This window comes from Hippocampus comes, unplaced genomic scaffold (genome assembly GCF_001891065.2).
Source record: "Hippocampus comes isolate QL1 unplaced genomic scaffold, H_comes_QL1_v1.1 scaffold130, whole genome shotgun sequence".
NCBI classification, from domain to species: Eukaryota; Metazoa; Chordata; class Actinopteri; order Syngnathiformes; family Syngnathidae; genus Hippocampus; species Hippocampus comes.
Window position 1 is genome coordinate 1,796,552 of NW_017842057.1, and position 15,791 is coordinate 1,812,342.

Genomic DNA, 15,791 nt, shown 5'->3' on the forward strand with positions numbered 1-15,791 from the left:
GAAGGTTGGAAGTCAGACTTTTTTTTTTTTTACCCAGGACCGGGAAAAGTGTACTGCAACGCCCCTTTGCACTGGGGGCACCCAAAATCAAAAGTCGGGGGGAAAAAAAACGTCACCAACTGGCTTCAACAATGGCGAGCCCTGTGGAGACACAGCACGTGATCAGGCAAAACATAATTTACAAGGTTATAAACATGTATTTATCTATTGTTATTTAATATGACATTAATTTAGTTATTCAAAATAACTTCACGTAACATATGATTTGTACTGGAAAGACGAATGTCAGTAGACGACTTTGTGTGTCTTGTTTTTGAGTTTTGATTTTTCACTCCAGCTGGAGTGGAGGGTGTTTCCCTTCAGCGATGCAGCTGTTTTGCATTCGGTATCAACCTCTTGGACTACTTAAGGACTGCCCTGCGGTCATATCGCTGTCAGATTATTCACCTTGCTCTCGTTCTTCGTAAAAGTGCAATTCTCTAAGCGCTCTCGTTCTTGTTATCCGTTCTTCCTATAATCTTAGTTATTGTTATTGTTCTAATTTAGTTTCTTATTTATTTGGTAGTCTGTTTTGTGTTTCATTCGGTATTGGATTTACTTGTCCTTTTGAGAAGCAATTTACGTTGTTTGTTTTGACCTTGCCTTGTGCATACGCTTTTTGTCATCCACGGTTGTCCTGGTCCTGTTGGCTAGCGATCTAATTTGTATTTTGTTGGTTTTGCGAACTTTATTGTAAATAAACCTTTTTGTCAAAAGAGATTTTTATCCTTGTCTACGTTTTTGGGATCCACCCCTTTTCGAATGATTCCGTAACGGGACACCCTGGGAATGCTGTATGACGCGGCTTTGCAAGAGGGAACTCTAGGCGTTCCTGCTTAAGTTTCTGTTCCCGTGACCCGACTCCAAATAGGTGGGAGAAAATGGAAAGCTGGATGGAAGAATTTTTATTTCCTTATTATAACAACATGTGCCAACAGTAACAGCTTATTCAGACAGTAAAAATGTACTTTGTTGTTTGAAGGCATCACATTGAAATTGAACACAATTGAGTTTTCATTGGTTTGGCCCTTGACAACCTTTCTAGTTTCTCACATGGCTGCAAAGGAAAATTGTCTCCCCCGACATTGTACAAACGCTCAACCAACCAGTTGCTTTTCTATTTGTGTTTCCCGACAGTGCAGTCTTGAGGTTGCTTCCTAGTCGCCGTTGTTTTGCATCACGATCACAAAGAATGCGACTCAGCTGAACTCACTGTCGACCACACCCATAATGATTTGCGATCAGAAATACTGAACAGGTTTAACATTTATGATTATTGACCATGAACGTTTTCTGAACAAAAATGACTCTTAATATACCCCAGACCATGGGATAATTACTCAAGAGAAACGTTAAAAGACATCTGAACATTTGGGCATTTGTTGATATTGACTCGAGGACAGGACAAATGTTAGCCTTCGATCGGCTGGCAACCAGTGCAGGGTGTACCCCGCCTCTTGCTCAAAGTCAGCTTGAATTAACTCCAGCTCACCTGTGACCCTAAAGAAGATAAGCAGTATAGTAGATGGAAGGATGGAGAGGACAAATGCTTTAATTAGGCCCGATCATTCATCTGTGTGCACTCCAATTAAGCCACACACCATCACAGAAATGGTGTGTACATATTTTAACCCTTTCATGCAGCAATAATGACAAAACTGTAACCTGATAACATGATAAGCCATCCACCACAGTAACCGCTGTCCCTGAAAGGGTTCAATCCAATGTGCGTAATGTAACTTTGAAGAGTTGCTAAAGTCAAAGTTTGAAAGAGCTGCTAGACTGCATTTGAATGGTAGAATGCTACGGAAAACATTGCTTGTAACAAGAAAGATTTTAGGTTGTCAACACTATTCATTCATCATTTTTATTGGTCAGTATGGCAGCAATTGTTATGAAAGTGGACCAAATTGGAAGTAACCGGTATCCCTGAATGGCTTGTCCTTGTTTATATATGTCTGATTTTTAACTTGATGTGCAGCACATTAGATGCGGCTGTGGTTGTATTTCAAGTGCTCTATGAATAAAGTTGAGTTGAATTGAGTTTGGAGCTTCTACTGTCTTGTCTTAGTAAAGGCAACGTCATGTATTGGATCTCAGTTGATTACAAGCCAGTGCGTAGGTAAAACTTTGCTTTGTGCTTTCAAGACATTAGATACATACCATGTATATTGTGCATGTTTCATGAATATCAATGAACAAGCATTAATTGTAGATTATGAGGTAACACAAAACACCAATAGTCACATAATTCATGATGCATTATTCACAACTTAAACGTAAGACACCAACTAGTCTTTCAGTGTTACTTCAGAATGTGTCAGGTCTGTATATTGTCGTCTCGCTGGCCTTTTCTCAGTGAAGAGGTAGCAGATCATACACCACACACTGTGTTCCGGAGCAATTTGAACTCCACTGCTGCTCCGAAAAGGTCTTAGTGCACAGGAGCCTGTCAACAGAATACAGGCCAGTATAGAAAGTGGCATTCTATTGAACATTCAGCAGTTTTCTCAAAGTCAAACAATTATACTAACACTGTCCTTATTCAGTCACCTGAGCACAGTGTGTCTGAGTGTAGGGAGGGTGTGCCTGATTGATGCAAGGAGCTCGACAGTTGGTGGCTTTATGGCCCTGGTAGCATCATCCAAGGCAAGCAGGTCCTTAGTGAGGGTCTCCACAAAGCACGGCTCAAGTCAAAACCCCCATGATGGACGAACAACATTGGATCTAGTTTGCCCCAGCGCAACTGAGCCTCCTCTAAAGGCCTGCCATAAAAGTGGGCCTTAATGGCAGTAGCCTGAAGGTCAGGCACTCACCCGATAAACTGTAATTTTACGTTGTAATATCACCATTCACCACAGATAAAACTTAGTTGTGATTCCACTGGATGTTATTGTGCCCTATATTACAACATGAGTAGGCCTAATCATTTTTTTTTCAGATTTGGAATGACAGTCAGGACAAACATAGTACAGTACCTCAATAATATAAACATTTTGAGTGAGTTAATTTTTTGTTTAAAAAAAAAATCAGCAAGTTTTCCCCTCACAGGTGGTGGGATGACGGAAGATTTTGTGTATGTGAAAGCTTCTGGCTGTAGGTTTATCTTATCATCTTTCATAATGTGCATCTTAGGGCATGAGTATTGTATATTGCGAGACATTCATTTAAATTTGTTAGTTTGGAGGAAAAAATGGGATTTGTTTACTGTGAGCACAGAGTGATCGGCACAATGTAACACTGCTCGTAAATATTTTTACCTTATCCATTGTTGTTTGCTCTATCTCAATATATTACTTGTTTGTTTTATTTTAAAACGGTGCTTAATGACCTTGAAAAACATCCGTGCAATAAAAACATGCCAAGGATTACTGTAAAGCATCCCCAAAATGCTCAGCTGTTCACAAGCAAAGTTCACTACTTTGTGGGCATGAGCAAAAAGCAAAGAGTTCAGGGACAATGTACAGTTACAAGGAATTTTGGGAGTTCATCAGCTGTGGTCCATAACATCATGAAAAGATTCTGAAAATCTCGAAAAGTCTCTGGATGTAAGCAGCAAGACTCAAAACCAACACAGAATACCTGTGAGGTTCATTCCCTCAGGCGGCATTGCATTAAGAATTGGCATCACTGTATTAAGAATATTGCCGCGTGCGTGGACTACGGGAAAAAAAAAAAAAGTTCATATTAAGGAAGGTTATTTGTCACCTTGCTACATAACTGCTCATTGTCGGGCAAAAAGCCCAGTATGCTGCGATTGGCTGGCACTCGGTTCTGGGTGTTCCCCGCCTACTGCCCGAAGACAGCTGGGATAGGCTCCAGCACCCCCCGCGACCTTTGTGAGGATAAAGCGGATCGGAAAATGGATGGATGGATGGAAGCCCAGTATGGCCTCAATAGCTTAAAAGAAGGCTATTGGGATCATACCGTTATTCATGTGCCGGTATGTTGGAGAACCTATAGCAACCAGAATATCACTCGCTAAGGTTTTAGTCATATAAATATTACTTACAAGTAATATTATTTATGTGGCCGTCTAAATTAAATCTTAAACCAACATAATCTGTTGCGCAGTAATCAGAGTTATGTTGAAATAGACTTTTCCTCATGCACAAGCACCGTTGTATATGTGGCATAATTTAATCCCATTTGCTTTGCCTTGACAGTTTTTAAAAAAAAATCCCATTTATGTTAATTAGAAAACATAATTACCAAGTATGAGATAAGCAGCAGCGCTGAGAGACAGGATGATAAGGAAGATTGAGCCAAGACCCAGATCTCCTATGGCACAGGCGTTTGGACAAGCACAGGGACTCTCCACCCAGATTTCTAGGGGCTCCTCTACTTTCAGCCTCTGGTCCCGAATAAAGGATGAAGACTCATTTGGATTGCAGTGATAATGCACAATTGTAAGTGGAAGTTCAGTGGGCCCTGGGACAAGAGGACAAGAGTGGCACTGTTAAACGTGTAACTTGAGACTTGAAAAATGAACCCAAAAATTTTAAAAGCTCACCAAAGTATGAGACAGAAAGTGTCCTCAGGGTGTCATTGTAATGGAATTCATTGCCGTCATGTCCCCCAAAGCTGATATAGCGGTGAATATATCTGTTGAACCTTTGATACCTGTTGTCACAGACAAAACATATCCATCCATTCATTTTCAACACCGTTTTTCCTGAACAGGATTGTGGGGGGTTGCTGGTGCCTATCAAAGCAGACTTCGGGGAGGAAGGGAGACTACACCCCGAACTGGTTGCCAGGCAGTCACAGGGCTCATAGAGAGAAAAACAACCATTCACACCCACATCCACAGGGTGCACTGCGCCTACTGCCCGAAGACTGCTGGGAAAGGCTCCAGCACGCCCATGACTCTCGTGAAGATAAAGCTGTTCAGACAATGAATGGATGGATGCATGATTTTTGTGAAAAAAAAAAGTACAAAATGAGTTCTTGCACTCTGTGTTCATTTTTTTTTCACCAGTTTTATGCCATTCTTGAAGGATCGTTTTTATGAAAGAGAGTCTTTTGGACTGGAAAAATAAAATACAGTACGTGGTGATTCTGTTGTTTGCTTCAAACCCTTTATTGTTGGGTTAAGATAGTGGATCTTTGATACATCCATTGAAAATTCTAATATCAAAAATCAAACATTAAGAGCATATATTTTGCATAGATACACATACACACATACAGTATTTAATCCATTATAAAAATAGGATTTTTTTTTTTTTTATAAATCTCTTTAGGACGTGCGTGGTCCTTTGTGCCGGGCGGGCGTGCTCCTTTGCGCCCCCCCCCCCCGCCCCGCCCCCTCAGCATCAAGTTAGTTGCCCAACGCAGCTGTACACTGAAGCGGAGTCTCAATACTGTAGCCGAAGGACAGTCGTCGAGCATAATACAGTAATATAGTACATGTGTTTAGGGAGCCTCCTGGTGGTCATCTGCGATTTAACAGTTGCATGTTGTCGAGGTAACTAAAATAGCATTCCATTTCAATTATAGGCGACATCGGGCTGTAAAATTGTACATTTCTTTTTGTCTAACGTTTATAAATTATTATAAAAGCATGTTTAGTCACTGTGTGAATGGATTGGACAAAATCCATTATTTATTTAATTTTTTTAAGGCGCACCAGCCAAAAGTAACAAGGGGAAAGTCCAAATCTCATCGCATGAATTGCATACAACAGCAGAGAGCACAAATGAAACCATAAGTAGGTCGTGGTCAGGGAGTAATAAAATTACATGTACTATTCTAATTTCATTTTCAGAACAGTACTGAGGCAAACCAAATTCCCAAACAGTAGGTACAATTTAAGCGTCAGAAAATGTTACCTGTGCTCCAGTCAGTAGCTGCTACACAAAACAAATACATGCACAGTGCCACTCAGCCCTTGGCAAGCGGATGCCATCAGTAGCGGTATGGTTTTGAAACAGCATTTATGAAATGTAAAACACTCAGAGGCTATTTTTAAAACAAACAAACAAACAAAAGAGCTGTTTTTTTTTCTTGACTTCTATAAAATCGGTTTCAGCTATGCAACACTTGGAAGAAGAAGGTCCCAGGGTGACAACAGTTGAGAAGCATTACTCTAAAATGACACACAATTATTTAATCTGTCACAGAAACAGAAAAACAAATGGGCAGTTTGCTTAGCCGCAAAAGCGCATTGTGAGTTGCAAAATTTACTTGATATATTGAAATGGTTAAAATCATATGAACATAAATGCAAATATATATTAAAATAAAAAGGAATAAAACAAACCAATTGCACAGGATGTTGTTGATGTTTTAAAAAAATATGGGATTAAAAAAACTTATAAATCATGTGAGAATTCCCAGCGTATGTAATGTACTTAATATTCTACGTAGTTACACATTGACAACTTTATTGAGCAACTTTAAATAATGACGTGTTGTATTGAAAATTAGTTGGCAACACTGGCAGAGGCCTGAGAAAGTACATGGAGGGACAGAGTGTATGCCTGCACGGAAAGTGTGTCTGATTGTGGAAAGCTGCAACATGACCGTATTTTTTTTTCATAGTTTTGCGTGATTATTCTCTTTTTGAATCGCAGCAGAGGAAGTACCTGACAATGAGGCATGCGGCAATACTGGTGCAGTCACTTCCTGTCAGGTCCTCTGGCTGTGAGAAAGGCTGGCAAGGGCTGAAGGTCAGCAGGAACTCAGCGTTGATCGACCCATCGTAAGCATGGAGCAGTTTCATCCGCCCCAGGAACCCGTCTGCATCGCCCATAGCTTGCAGGTTTATCACCCCACTGCCATCCTTCATGATGCATTTGCAGTTGTTGACTCTGAAGCAGCCGGTCTTCTTGGTGGAGGCCACATGTGGCCACACAAAGGAAGGGAATGTGCTAAAACAGACAGACAGTCTGAGGAGAAAGCTCATGGTGGCTGTGTGGTGGACACTAAAAAATTGTGTGTGTTGTTGCTTAAGTGATGGGCAGCTGACAGTAAAGTGTTACTAGGAAAGTAATTAGAATAAAGGTGGCTGTCATTCCAGACATTCCTTGGCTGCATTTTGCTCACAACAGCATCTTCCAAAGATCAGCGTTTTGCTCAAAGACGTTACTTCACTGACGGCACATGGATTTTGGTACAAAACCACTCTTCAAATGTATAATACAGTGCCTTGAAAAAGGCTTTGCCCTCTTTTCAAATTTCTTTTTTTCCCACTTTAACCCTTTCAGGGACAGCGGTTATTACGGTGGACAGCTTATGTCATTAGGTTACAGGGTGCATGAAAGGGTTAATGTTGACGATCATGAAACAAATGTCAATATCGGACAAAGATAACCCAAGTGGATAAAAAATGCACGGGGGGGGGGGGTATTCTAAGCCTCCTGGCCCTGTGTGCAAAACTACTTGCATAACTGTGTGACTTAACATTAACTGTGGCTTGTCTCACTTTTTAAGAAGTTGAGGTCAGTTGAGATCAATGTTCATCACTCAACAATCAGGAAGAGACTGGAAAAATGACATCCGTGGCAAAGTTGCAAGGCAAAAACCACTGCTGACTGAAAAAAATCTTAATTTTGTTTAAGTCAATGACAACAATCACCTGAATGTTTCCCAAGACTTTTGAGAGAATATTCTACAGACTGAAAAGACAAAAATATTAACTTTTTGTCTCATTACATCTGGCTTAAACATAACACTGCATTGCAGAAAAAGAACAGCATGCTGTTGTTGAACTGCAATAAAATATTGAAAGTTTAGTTCAACACTGGCGGCGTGTAGATAACTGGTTAGCACGTCAGCCTCACAGTGCAGGGGTGTAGGGTTCAATTCTGGCTCCAGCCTTCTTGTGTGGCGTTTGCATGTTTTCCCCTTGCCTGCGTGGGTTTTCTCCGGGTACTCCGGTTTCCTCCCACATTCCAAAAACATGCATGCCAGGCTGATTGAACACTCTAAATTGTCCTTAAGTGTGAGTGTGATTGTGGGCGTGGATGGTTGTTTGTCTGTGTGTGCCCTGCGATTGGCTGGCAACCGGTTCAGGGTGTCCCCCCACCTGCTGCAAGAAGACAGCTGGGATAGGCACCAACACGCCAGCGACCCTCGTGAGCATAAGCAGATTAGAAAAAGGATGGAATGTTGTATAGTTCAACGCTTGTGAAACATTCTTGATTTTCGACTGGAAAAACGTTTCTGGTCATGCTTTTATTTTTCCCCAGACTTTTGCATCGAAGTAAGCAAGATTTAAAATGAAATAAACGCGAAAATTGCAAAACTGTCTTTATAGTCTCGTTCTATATCTTTCTCTCCCGTTCATCATTCAACATGGCTAAACAGCTGGACGAGGCTACAAAATCACAAATTGCATTCATGCAAAACATGTTAGGCTACGTGTTATGCATGGATGCTCTTTGCTACTCCGACTGAATGGGCAAGCATTTCCAGCAAGTGTGCATGCATGCCAAAATCCTCACCCCTTACCAAACAAATCCTTTTGTGCACGCGTGTGTGTGTGTGTGTGTGTGTGTGTGTGTGTGTGTGTGTGTGTGTGTGCGTGTTTGTTTAAGAAACACCAGGCAAGCAGTCAAATATTTTCAACAGTGCAGACATTTCTTTAATACTCATACCAGTTCCTTCATTGAAGAAATTTCCCCAGTGTGGGACAAATAAAGGTTATCTTGAGATTGAAATAATGAATTTGATGTTTTCATGTTATCGAATCTATGAACGGTAGACGTCATCTTTCGGTGAAAATCTTTGACCAAAAATGTCTGTTTCAATAACACAAGTGTTAAATTGTTTGAGGTGAAATTCAAATACAATTATAACAGGTGTTTAAAATATCTTCTGCTGTGCGATTTCCCTCCCATTGAGTAACTGGTGTTACGATATGGCATACTGGTGCTCTGGAATGAGAGTTGCCCAGTTCATTAGATTTTTTTTTTTTTTTTGGTATTCAGCTAACAGTTACAACATTTATTAGTGAGCATTTTAGGGTATGATATTTCAAATTTGAAGACCCATTGGCTGTTAATTTGAAAATTGACAGAAATGTACAAATGCCACATGACAAAACTGTACAAGTGCATATTTAAATTTAATTCCTACCATTTTCATCCATCCATTTTCTGATCCGCTTATCCTCACAAGGGTCGCGGGGGGTGCTGGAGCCTCTCCCAGCAGTCTTTGGGCAGTAGGCAGGGGACACCCTGAACCGGTTGCCAGCCAATCACAGGGCACACAGAGACGTACAAGCATCCGTGCTCACACTCGCACTCACACCTAGGGACAATTTTGAGTGTTCAATCAGCCTGCCATGCATGTTTTTGGAATGTGGGAAGAGACCGGAGTACCCGGAGAAAACCCACGCAGGCCCGGGAAGAACATGCAAACTCCACACAGGGAGGCCGGAGCTGGAATTGAACCTGGTGCCTCTGCACTGTGAGGTCGATGTGCTAACCACTGGATCAGCGGGCCACCCTACTACCATTTTTTAAGTCTTAATAATGTCATTAAGCTTTACTTTCAATGATAAATCTGTTATTTAAATAGTCCATTTGCATCACAGGAAACCTGAATGTTCATCTACTAAAACACTGGCTGCACCAGTCCAAAAAAATAGAGAAAAAAAATCTGTTATATACTGATTTTTTTACTATTTCTTGTACTGTATTGTAACATACAAGAAATAGTCAAATACATTAAGCTGTAATTTATGTTGTTTCTCTTGAGGCTGCCATCACTTACAGTCACAATGTCAAATCTCCTTTCGGCGTCAAGTAAAATAGACCATATTAACCCTTTCAGAGACAGCGGTTACTGCAGTGAACAGCTCACCAGGTTAGCAGGTTATAGGGTGCATGAAAGGGTTAATTGTATTATTTTTTTTCAGTTTGTGACACGCTGTGGGAGAACTATATCTTCTATTAGCTGTTGTATGAACTTTTTACCAGTAGAGGGTGTGAACAGACATATACCTGCATGTACAGTGTGTATGTGTCAAAGAGTCCCAAACTAACAGCTTGCAAGACGATTATTCTCGAGTGGCAACTGAGGAGGTTCAAGCAGGATCCTGAGGTGGCGCTGCAACCCCACCCTACCCCGGTCTGGCTATACCAGTGGTGCTATAATGTCAAGTATTTGGATTAATTTTGCACCAAACCGTGTCAGGGATTGCACAAAGTGTCATTAACACTGCATGAGAGTTAACAGTACTGCAAGCGGAGTAGATTGAAAGGCAGATGTAAGAGAGCGGCAAGTGTAACTTTTATCCATAGTGTTATCACAGCCAACACACTGTGAACAAAATTTGGAATTTTCTTTCTTGGAGGAGCAGAGAGAGCTGAAGCCGTCTTCTTGGCCTGCTGCACCAGTTGTTTCTCGTGTTCAAATTTGCACTTTTCGTCATCTCGACCTACAAATGCAACAATTGCTTTATCCTCTTCTGTTCTGTACCAATTTTTCTTTTCCAAGGTGCCTAGGTAAGCGAATCAAAAACTGTGTTTTGTACATTTCAGGAAACATTCCACGCAAGGCACGGCTGATCTCACCCAGGGTGTCACCCATCAGTGCAGCATTGTCACAGAGATGGCAGGCGTCGGCCATGGCCTCCAGGCTCCCCAGTTCCTGAAAAGTAAGCTTTGGGCCGAGAATAGCACGCAAGTCGCCTCTTGCATTCCTTTCCCAAATCTTCAGAGATTTTTTTTTTTATACTGTTCAAATGACTGTACTTAATTAGGCCTTCAAAACCACATCACACATGGAGGTCGACTACCTGCTTATATGACAACACTTAAAATACACTTTCCTGTTTTTTGTAGCAATTATTACTACTGAAAAGCTTCATGATTGTACACATTTAGGCCTCCAAAATCACGTATCAATGGGGATACCTGCTTATACGATAAACCTAATTTTATGAAAACACCCTTTCCTGTATTTTTGAGAATTACTAGCACAGCTATGTGATTACTAGCTAGCTAAATAATAGTTAACACATATTGGTTAGCAGTCTGCCACTAAAGTTAAATGGATGCATCAGTGGTAGTATGCATGTGGACTGAAAAGTGTGAAAGATACATACGGTAAAGGTAAAGGTACATTCCAAACTTGCATTTGCCATTATCATGGAGTCCACACACCATGTGGTACTCTCAGCCATTGTCTTTATTCACATATGCCTCTTACTTTTCCATCCCGCCTCCCTCCCCCATGTCATTTCAGAGATTTTTAAAATATATTCTTTTTGCAGGAGAATGTATTCATATGAAGACACCAAGGAGTTGTATGGTATGCACTATGACAGCTATTCAGATTCTAGAGCAGTGGCGGGCCGTGCATTTCAACCTTAGGCCTTCAAGTGATGTCACATACATGAACACAATACTGTATAGGCTCGTCAAGCAGCACTTAATTTCAGGAGCATTTAAAACCATCAAGTATGCATTCACAATTAAGAGCAGGAAACTAAATTTACAGATAGTCAAAAATAAAAAGATGATTTAAAAATACAAAATAAAATGCCACCCAAATTACGCTGTGTGATCTTAATTAAACAAGTCTGTCCAATAAATTGCGCAATGTCGCAGTTTCATATAAGACACCAACCAAACAACAAAACAAACTATTCTTATAAATAAACAGATCATTTGCATTTTGAAATTCAGCGATACAACAGCAAATAACTGAAAATGTTGAGCAGCTGAGATTGAACGAACTTTCGTGCACGTAGGCGACTACAATGCGCCATTATAAATTGCAGGTGAGCAGATTTATTTGATACATTTTTGTATCTTTGTCATTTTATTTCATTACCATGAATTTAATACTAACGAAATAAAATGACAAGAAGAAATGTAAAATAAAATTCATTGACTCACCAATGTAGTTCTCCACAGCGTCTGCTTATTTGAAAATGAAGTCGATCCTCCTTTATTTTCTCAGGAACACTTCAGTGGCTCTGTTGTAAGTTTTCAAGTCCATTAGCAAGTCCTTTTCTATCGACATGGAAGCTAATGCTGTGAAAGCCGTTTTTGTCCGGTCGTGTTTCTGGTATAATTTTAATTTCCCTATTTATTTTTTTTTAAACTTTTTTGTTGTGTAGCTCCGTCTCCCGATGTGCCTGTTCACCGAGCTGCAGATCTACGCGAGTGTCCCCAAACGTTTTTAAACGCACCGGTCAGTTGCAAGCAATAGGCATTCCCAGCAGTACAATTTGCAGTGTTTCTCAGAGGCTGTGAGCCACGGGTACTGTTCATAATTGCTCGTCTGAAAATGACGGACAAACCCTTTTCCTTGCTGGGACAGGCTAGCTAGCGCAGGAGTTGGGCGACCTCTTTGCACAATATCCAGCTTTTCGTGGAAGGCCCGTCTTGAAAATTGTGTAGAAAGTATGTTCTGCAAACAGACCAACTCTTCTCCTTCGGCCATTTTGGGTTAAAATGCGAGTGATAGCTCTAGCAGGCGGTAATCCAATCTTTTTTTTTTTTTATTAAATCTTTATTGAACAAGTCAGGATACAATTCTCAGGAAACAGAAAAGGCGCTAATCCAATCACCGAACGCGCACGGCCAGTCTCGACGTGAGGCCTTCTAGCTGGCCCTAGTACGCAGAGGAGTCAGGAGCGAGTCTCAGACTTGTGATCTGATTGGCTATTGAAACCTGACTGTGCCCGTTCATTTACAGCGCACAGGGGCCTGCTGTTTAATCTGAAGGCCCCGAGCAAATTTAATTTACCTGGCAACACAAGTTAGCTGAAATATGATTGGTTAAAAACTCTACCATAATAAGTAAGTTATTTATCGAGTGGCTTTCAGTGTTATTTAAAATAACATTGAAAGCCACTCGACTAAGTGGAAATAATATGACTTAAAGAATACAGAGAATTTTGTTTTCATATTTATGAAAATAAAATAATGTTATTCTCAGAAAAGTAAATGTACTTTTCTGAGAATGTTTGGCCAGCAGAGAAGGCCTTGCTGGCCCTGAGGGACTGCCACTGTTCTAGAGTGATTAGCTTATTGGAGCAATAATGGCTAACAAAGTTAACAGTGAAAAGAGGACAAACGGCCCATCTTTAACATGTTTTATTTAGTAGATAGAAAATGTTTCTATCTCAAAGTTAACAGCGAAAAGAGGACAAACGGCCCATCTTTAACATGTTTTATTTAGTTGATAGAAAATGTTTCAAGCTTTGACAGCAAATTTGCGGATTGAGTAAAGAAGATCTTTCCTCTGCTGTTTCTTTGTACGCAGACTCTCTTCGTGTTTGTTGAGGCGGCGACGCAGAGCTCTGGTCTTCTTGGGCCTCAGATCCAAGGGCTTGTACTTCTTGCCCTAAAGTAAATTTAAAAAGATTTTTAAGGATAATGCGCATTATTCAATGGCGCAAAGAAAGCATCGGTATGTGCGCAGTGTCTCGGAGAGGTTGTGAAAAAGATTGCGCACATCAAGCCTCAGACTATTAATTGTGAACACATGCTTGACAATTATCTTTTACAAGAGGCTCAACATATAAACCTCAAGTCCCATGCACACATTTTGGTGCAAATGCTCATCCTCAGTTCACCTTGTAGAATTTCCTCAGATTCTCCTTTTGAGTCTGGTTGATGACCGTCAAAACTCTGGCGATAGATTTGCGGACAACGCGGCTGCAAAGGGAAAAAAAAGGTATTAATCTTCTGAGTGACTGTATTAACATCTTTTATACCACCTGCTGACACACTGACAAGGAGTGTGACCCTTTATTGTAATATGGCACAAAAATAAATGTTTCCTGGGGTCACATGTGCACCCCCACTGTTTGTGCACCAGCCTGCCCCAGGACTGCCTGCCCTGCTTTTTGAAAAAGGCCGGTGTAAACGCATTGAGAGACCAGAAAGTTGCTGTTAAAAATAATAATTCTGCAGCCATCACCAGCTGTCAGTTTATAGTACATATAGAGCTGCCGATATTAGTCACCAAGTCACAACACTGACTATCAAAATGAACAATTCATTTAAGAACAGATCATTTATTTATTTGTCACTTTCTCTTGAAACTGCCTAGTCGCCGCGTGTCCCGCTGGCTGTTTGCCTGTCTGTGTCCCGGCTTATCCGTGATGTAAGCCATTGGGGGGGAAAGTAGCGTCATGGCTAACCCGTGTTCGCAACAGCGCTTTTCACCAAAAATACCCAATACGATGCAAACCTCGATTTCGTGGCAGCACATGGTGATGAATGAGCATTTAAAAAGGAAGAAAGTTGTGGCCGGTGTCTGATTTCATTTCTGACATTGGGACACTTGATGAATCACCACATTTATCGACGAGCAATATAATTGTTAGTGTCGCCCCAAACTGTATATTAACTCAAAATGTGACAGTATCAATTCAACTACAGTAATCCCTTATACGTCACGGGGGTTATCTTTCAAAAATAACCTGTGATAAGTGAAATCCGTGAAGTAGTTATCTTCCTTTTTACAATTAGTACATATTCAATACTGTATTGAATGAAACCAAAGACTAACCCCTTTTTAGGTTCAAGCATTTTGTACAGAACGTTTCGTCGGCATTGTGGGTTTTATCATGGAGACAATTTGTCAACTTGTCCAACAAGGCAAACAAGAACCACTCCAAGCCATGGAAGCAACATTAAGTTCAGAGTACTCACATCTTCGACAACTTCGACGCCGCTCCGCCTGTTACTTTGGCCACACGGAGTTGTGACAGTTCATTTTTCAGGTCATCCAGCTGCTTGAGCAGCTCCTCCTTCTTCTTACCACGCAAATCTCTTGCCTTGATCTTAGCCTGGGTCAAATAAAATTTAACAAGTAAAATACAACTGGTTATGGTTATGATGGGGCGTCATTTGGAGGTTCGACAGTCTCGTTTTACAGTCGGTCGTCGAAAAATAGGATACAGTGTGATATAGCACAATGCGCGAGATTGACATCTCAAGTCTCAGTCTTTTGGTAAGCAGTTGTGAATGCATCAGCAGTCCATCAGCTCAACAAATATCATCTCAGACCAGAGAAGCAAATTAAGCCTGTAGTGTGGGGATACTTGGCCTCACTTCACACGAGCTCTTCGGTGACAAGATCACATTTAACACACTTAACTCATGCATCAATGTAATTTAGACTTAGAATATTCATAACACACGGAATTCAACTAAAAGATGGCTGTTAGCAAGTTTCAAATCATCTACCGCACCACGAAATTAGCTTTCACTCAAGCAAGGCCGTTACTACATTAGCACGTAACAACTTAGCTCAGCGGCGCTAGCACGGTTATAAACCAGCATTTTACTAATTGTCGTGTGCGGGCTACTCATCCAAACTCAACCATAGAGCACCCTCAGTTGCTTACGCGCTTATATTCGACATCTGCTATGGAGGTAAAATGCTTTAAACACTAAAACGTACTAATTACAAGAGAGCCGAACGATACCCACCATGTTGCCTCTCGCTACGCTGCCAGAAAGGCCGGACGTACCGCGTGTTCACAAAAAGGGAGCTTCCGGATATTTTCTTCTTTGCCTCTGCGGGTTCTGCGTTAGCGTCTTACAAAATACAGCGCCACGGCGTGACATTAACAAATATTACTGAATGAATTACAAAATAAAACTGCGAATTTTAAAATAACAGAATCACCCCGAATAATAACCTGTTTTAAATAACAACTGTACATTCAATTACGCAATCATTTGGTGTAGCTACAAAGTATGTTAGGATGGTGAAAATTTGAATGGACTTGAAAAAATGGACTTTGCAACAACTTAATAGAATTTGGGAGG

At 40.8% G+C, this 15,791-nt stretch overlaps 2 protein-coding genes across 2 annotated transcripts; both read right to left on the reverse strand.

Moving 5' to 3' along the window:
* Window positions 1-1,677: 1,677 nt before the first annotated feature.
* Window positions 1,678-7,004, reverse strand: LOC109510522 (uncharacterized). Its single transcript, XM_019860871.1, has 4 exons — window positions 6,630-7,004; window positions 4,553-4,662; window positions 4,252-4,470; window positions 1,678-2,488 (listed from the first exon to the last, which is right to left on the reverse strand). The coding sequence occupies exons 1-4, from the start codon at window positions 6,947-6,949 to the stop codon at window positions 2,331-2,333; spliced, it is 807 nt and encodes a 268-aa protein (XP_019716430.1). The 5' UTR covers window positions 6,950-7,004; the 3' UTR covers window positions 1,678-2,330.
* A 6,157-nt stretch (window positions 7,005-13,161) lies between these two features.
* Window positions 13,162-15,571, reverse strand: rpl35 (ribosomal protein L35). Its single transcript, XM_019860928.1, has 4 exons — window positions 15,450-15,571; window positions 14,667-14,803; window positions 13,583-13,664; window positions 13,162-13,350 (listed from the first exon to the last, which is right to left on the reverse strand). Exons 1-4 carry the CDS (start codon window positions 15,450-15,452, stop codon window positions 13,201-13,203), a joined length of 372 nt encoding a protein of 123 aa, XP_019716487.1. The 5' UTR covers window positions 15,453-15,571; the 3' UTR covers window positions 13,162-13,200.
* Between the last annotated feature and the right edge of the window lie 220 nt (window positions 15,572-15,791).

Coding starts and splice junctions, on each gene's coding strand:
- LOC109510522 (XM_019860871.1), bottom strand. CDS start 6,949: ATGAGCTTTCTCCTCAGACTGTCTGTCTGTTTTAGCACATTCCCTTCC. Junction 4,663..6,629: donor GCCGCATGCCTCATTGTCAG/GTACTTCCTCTG, acceptor CTGTGACAACAG/GTATCAAAGGTTCAACAGAT. Junction 4,471..4,552: donor ACTTTCTGTCTCATACTTTG/GTGAGCTTTTAA, acceptor CTCTTGTCCCAG/GGCCCACTGAACTTCCACTT.
- rpl35 (XM_019860928.1), bottom strand. Junction 13,665..14,666: donor GCGTCGAAGTTGTCGAAGAT/GTGAGTACTCTG, acceptor TTCCCTTTGCAG/CCGCGTTGTCCGCAAATCTA. Junction 13,351..13,582: donor ATCTGAGGAAATTCTACAAG/GTGAACTGAGGA, acceptor AATTTACTTTAG/GGCAAGAAGTACAAGCCCTT.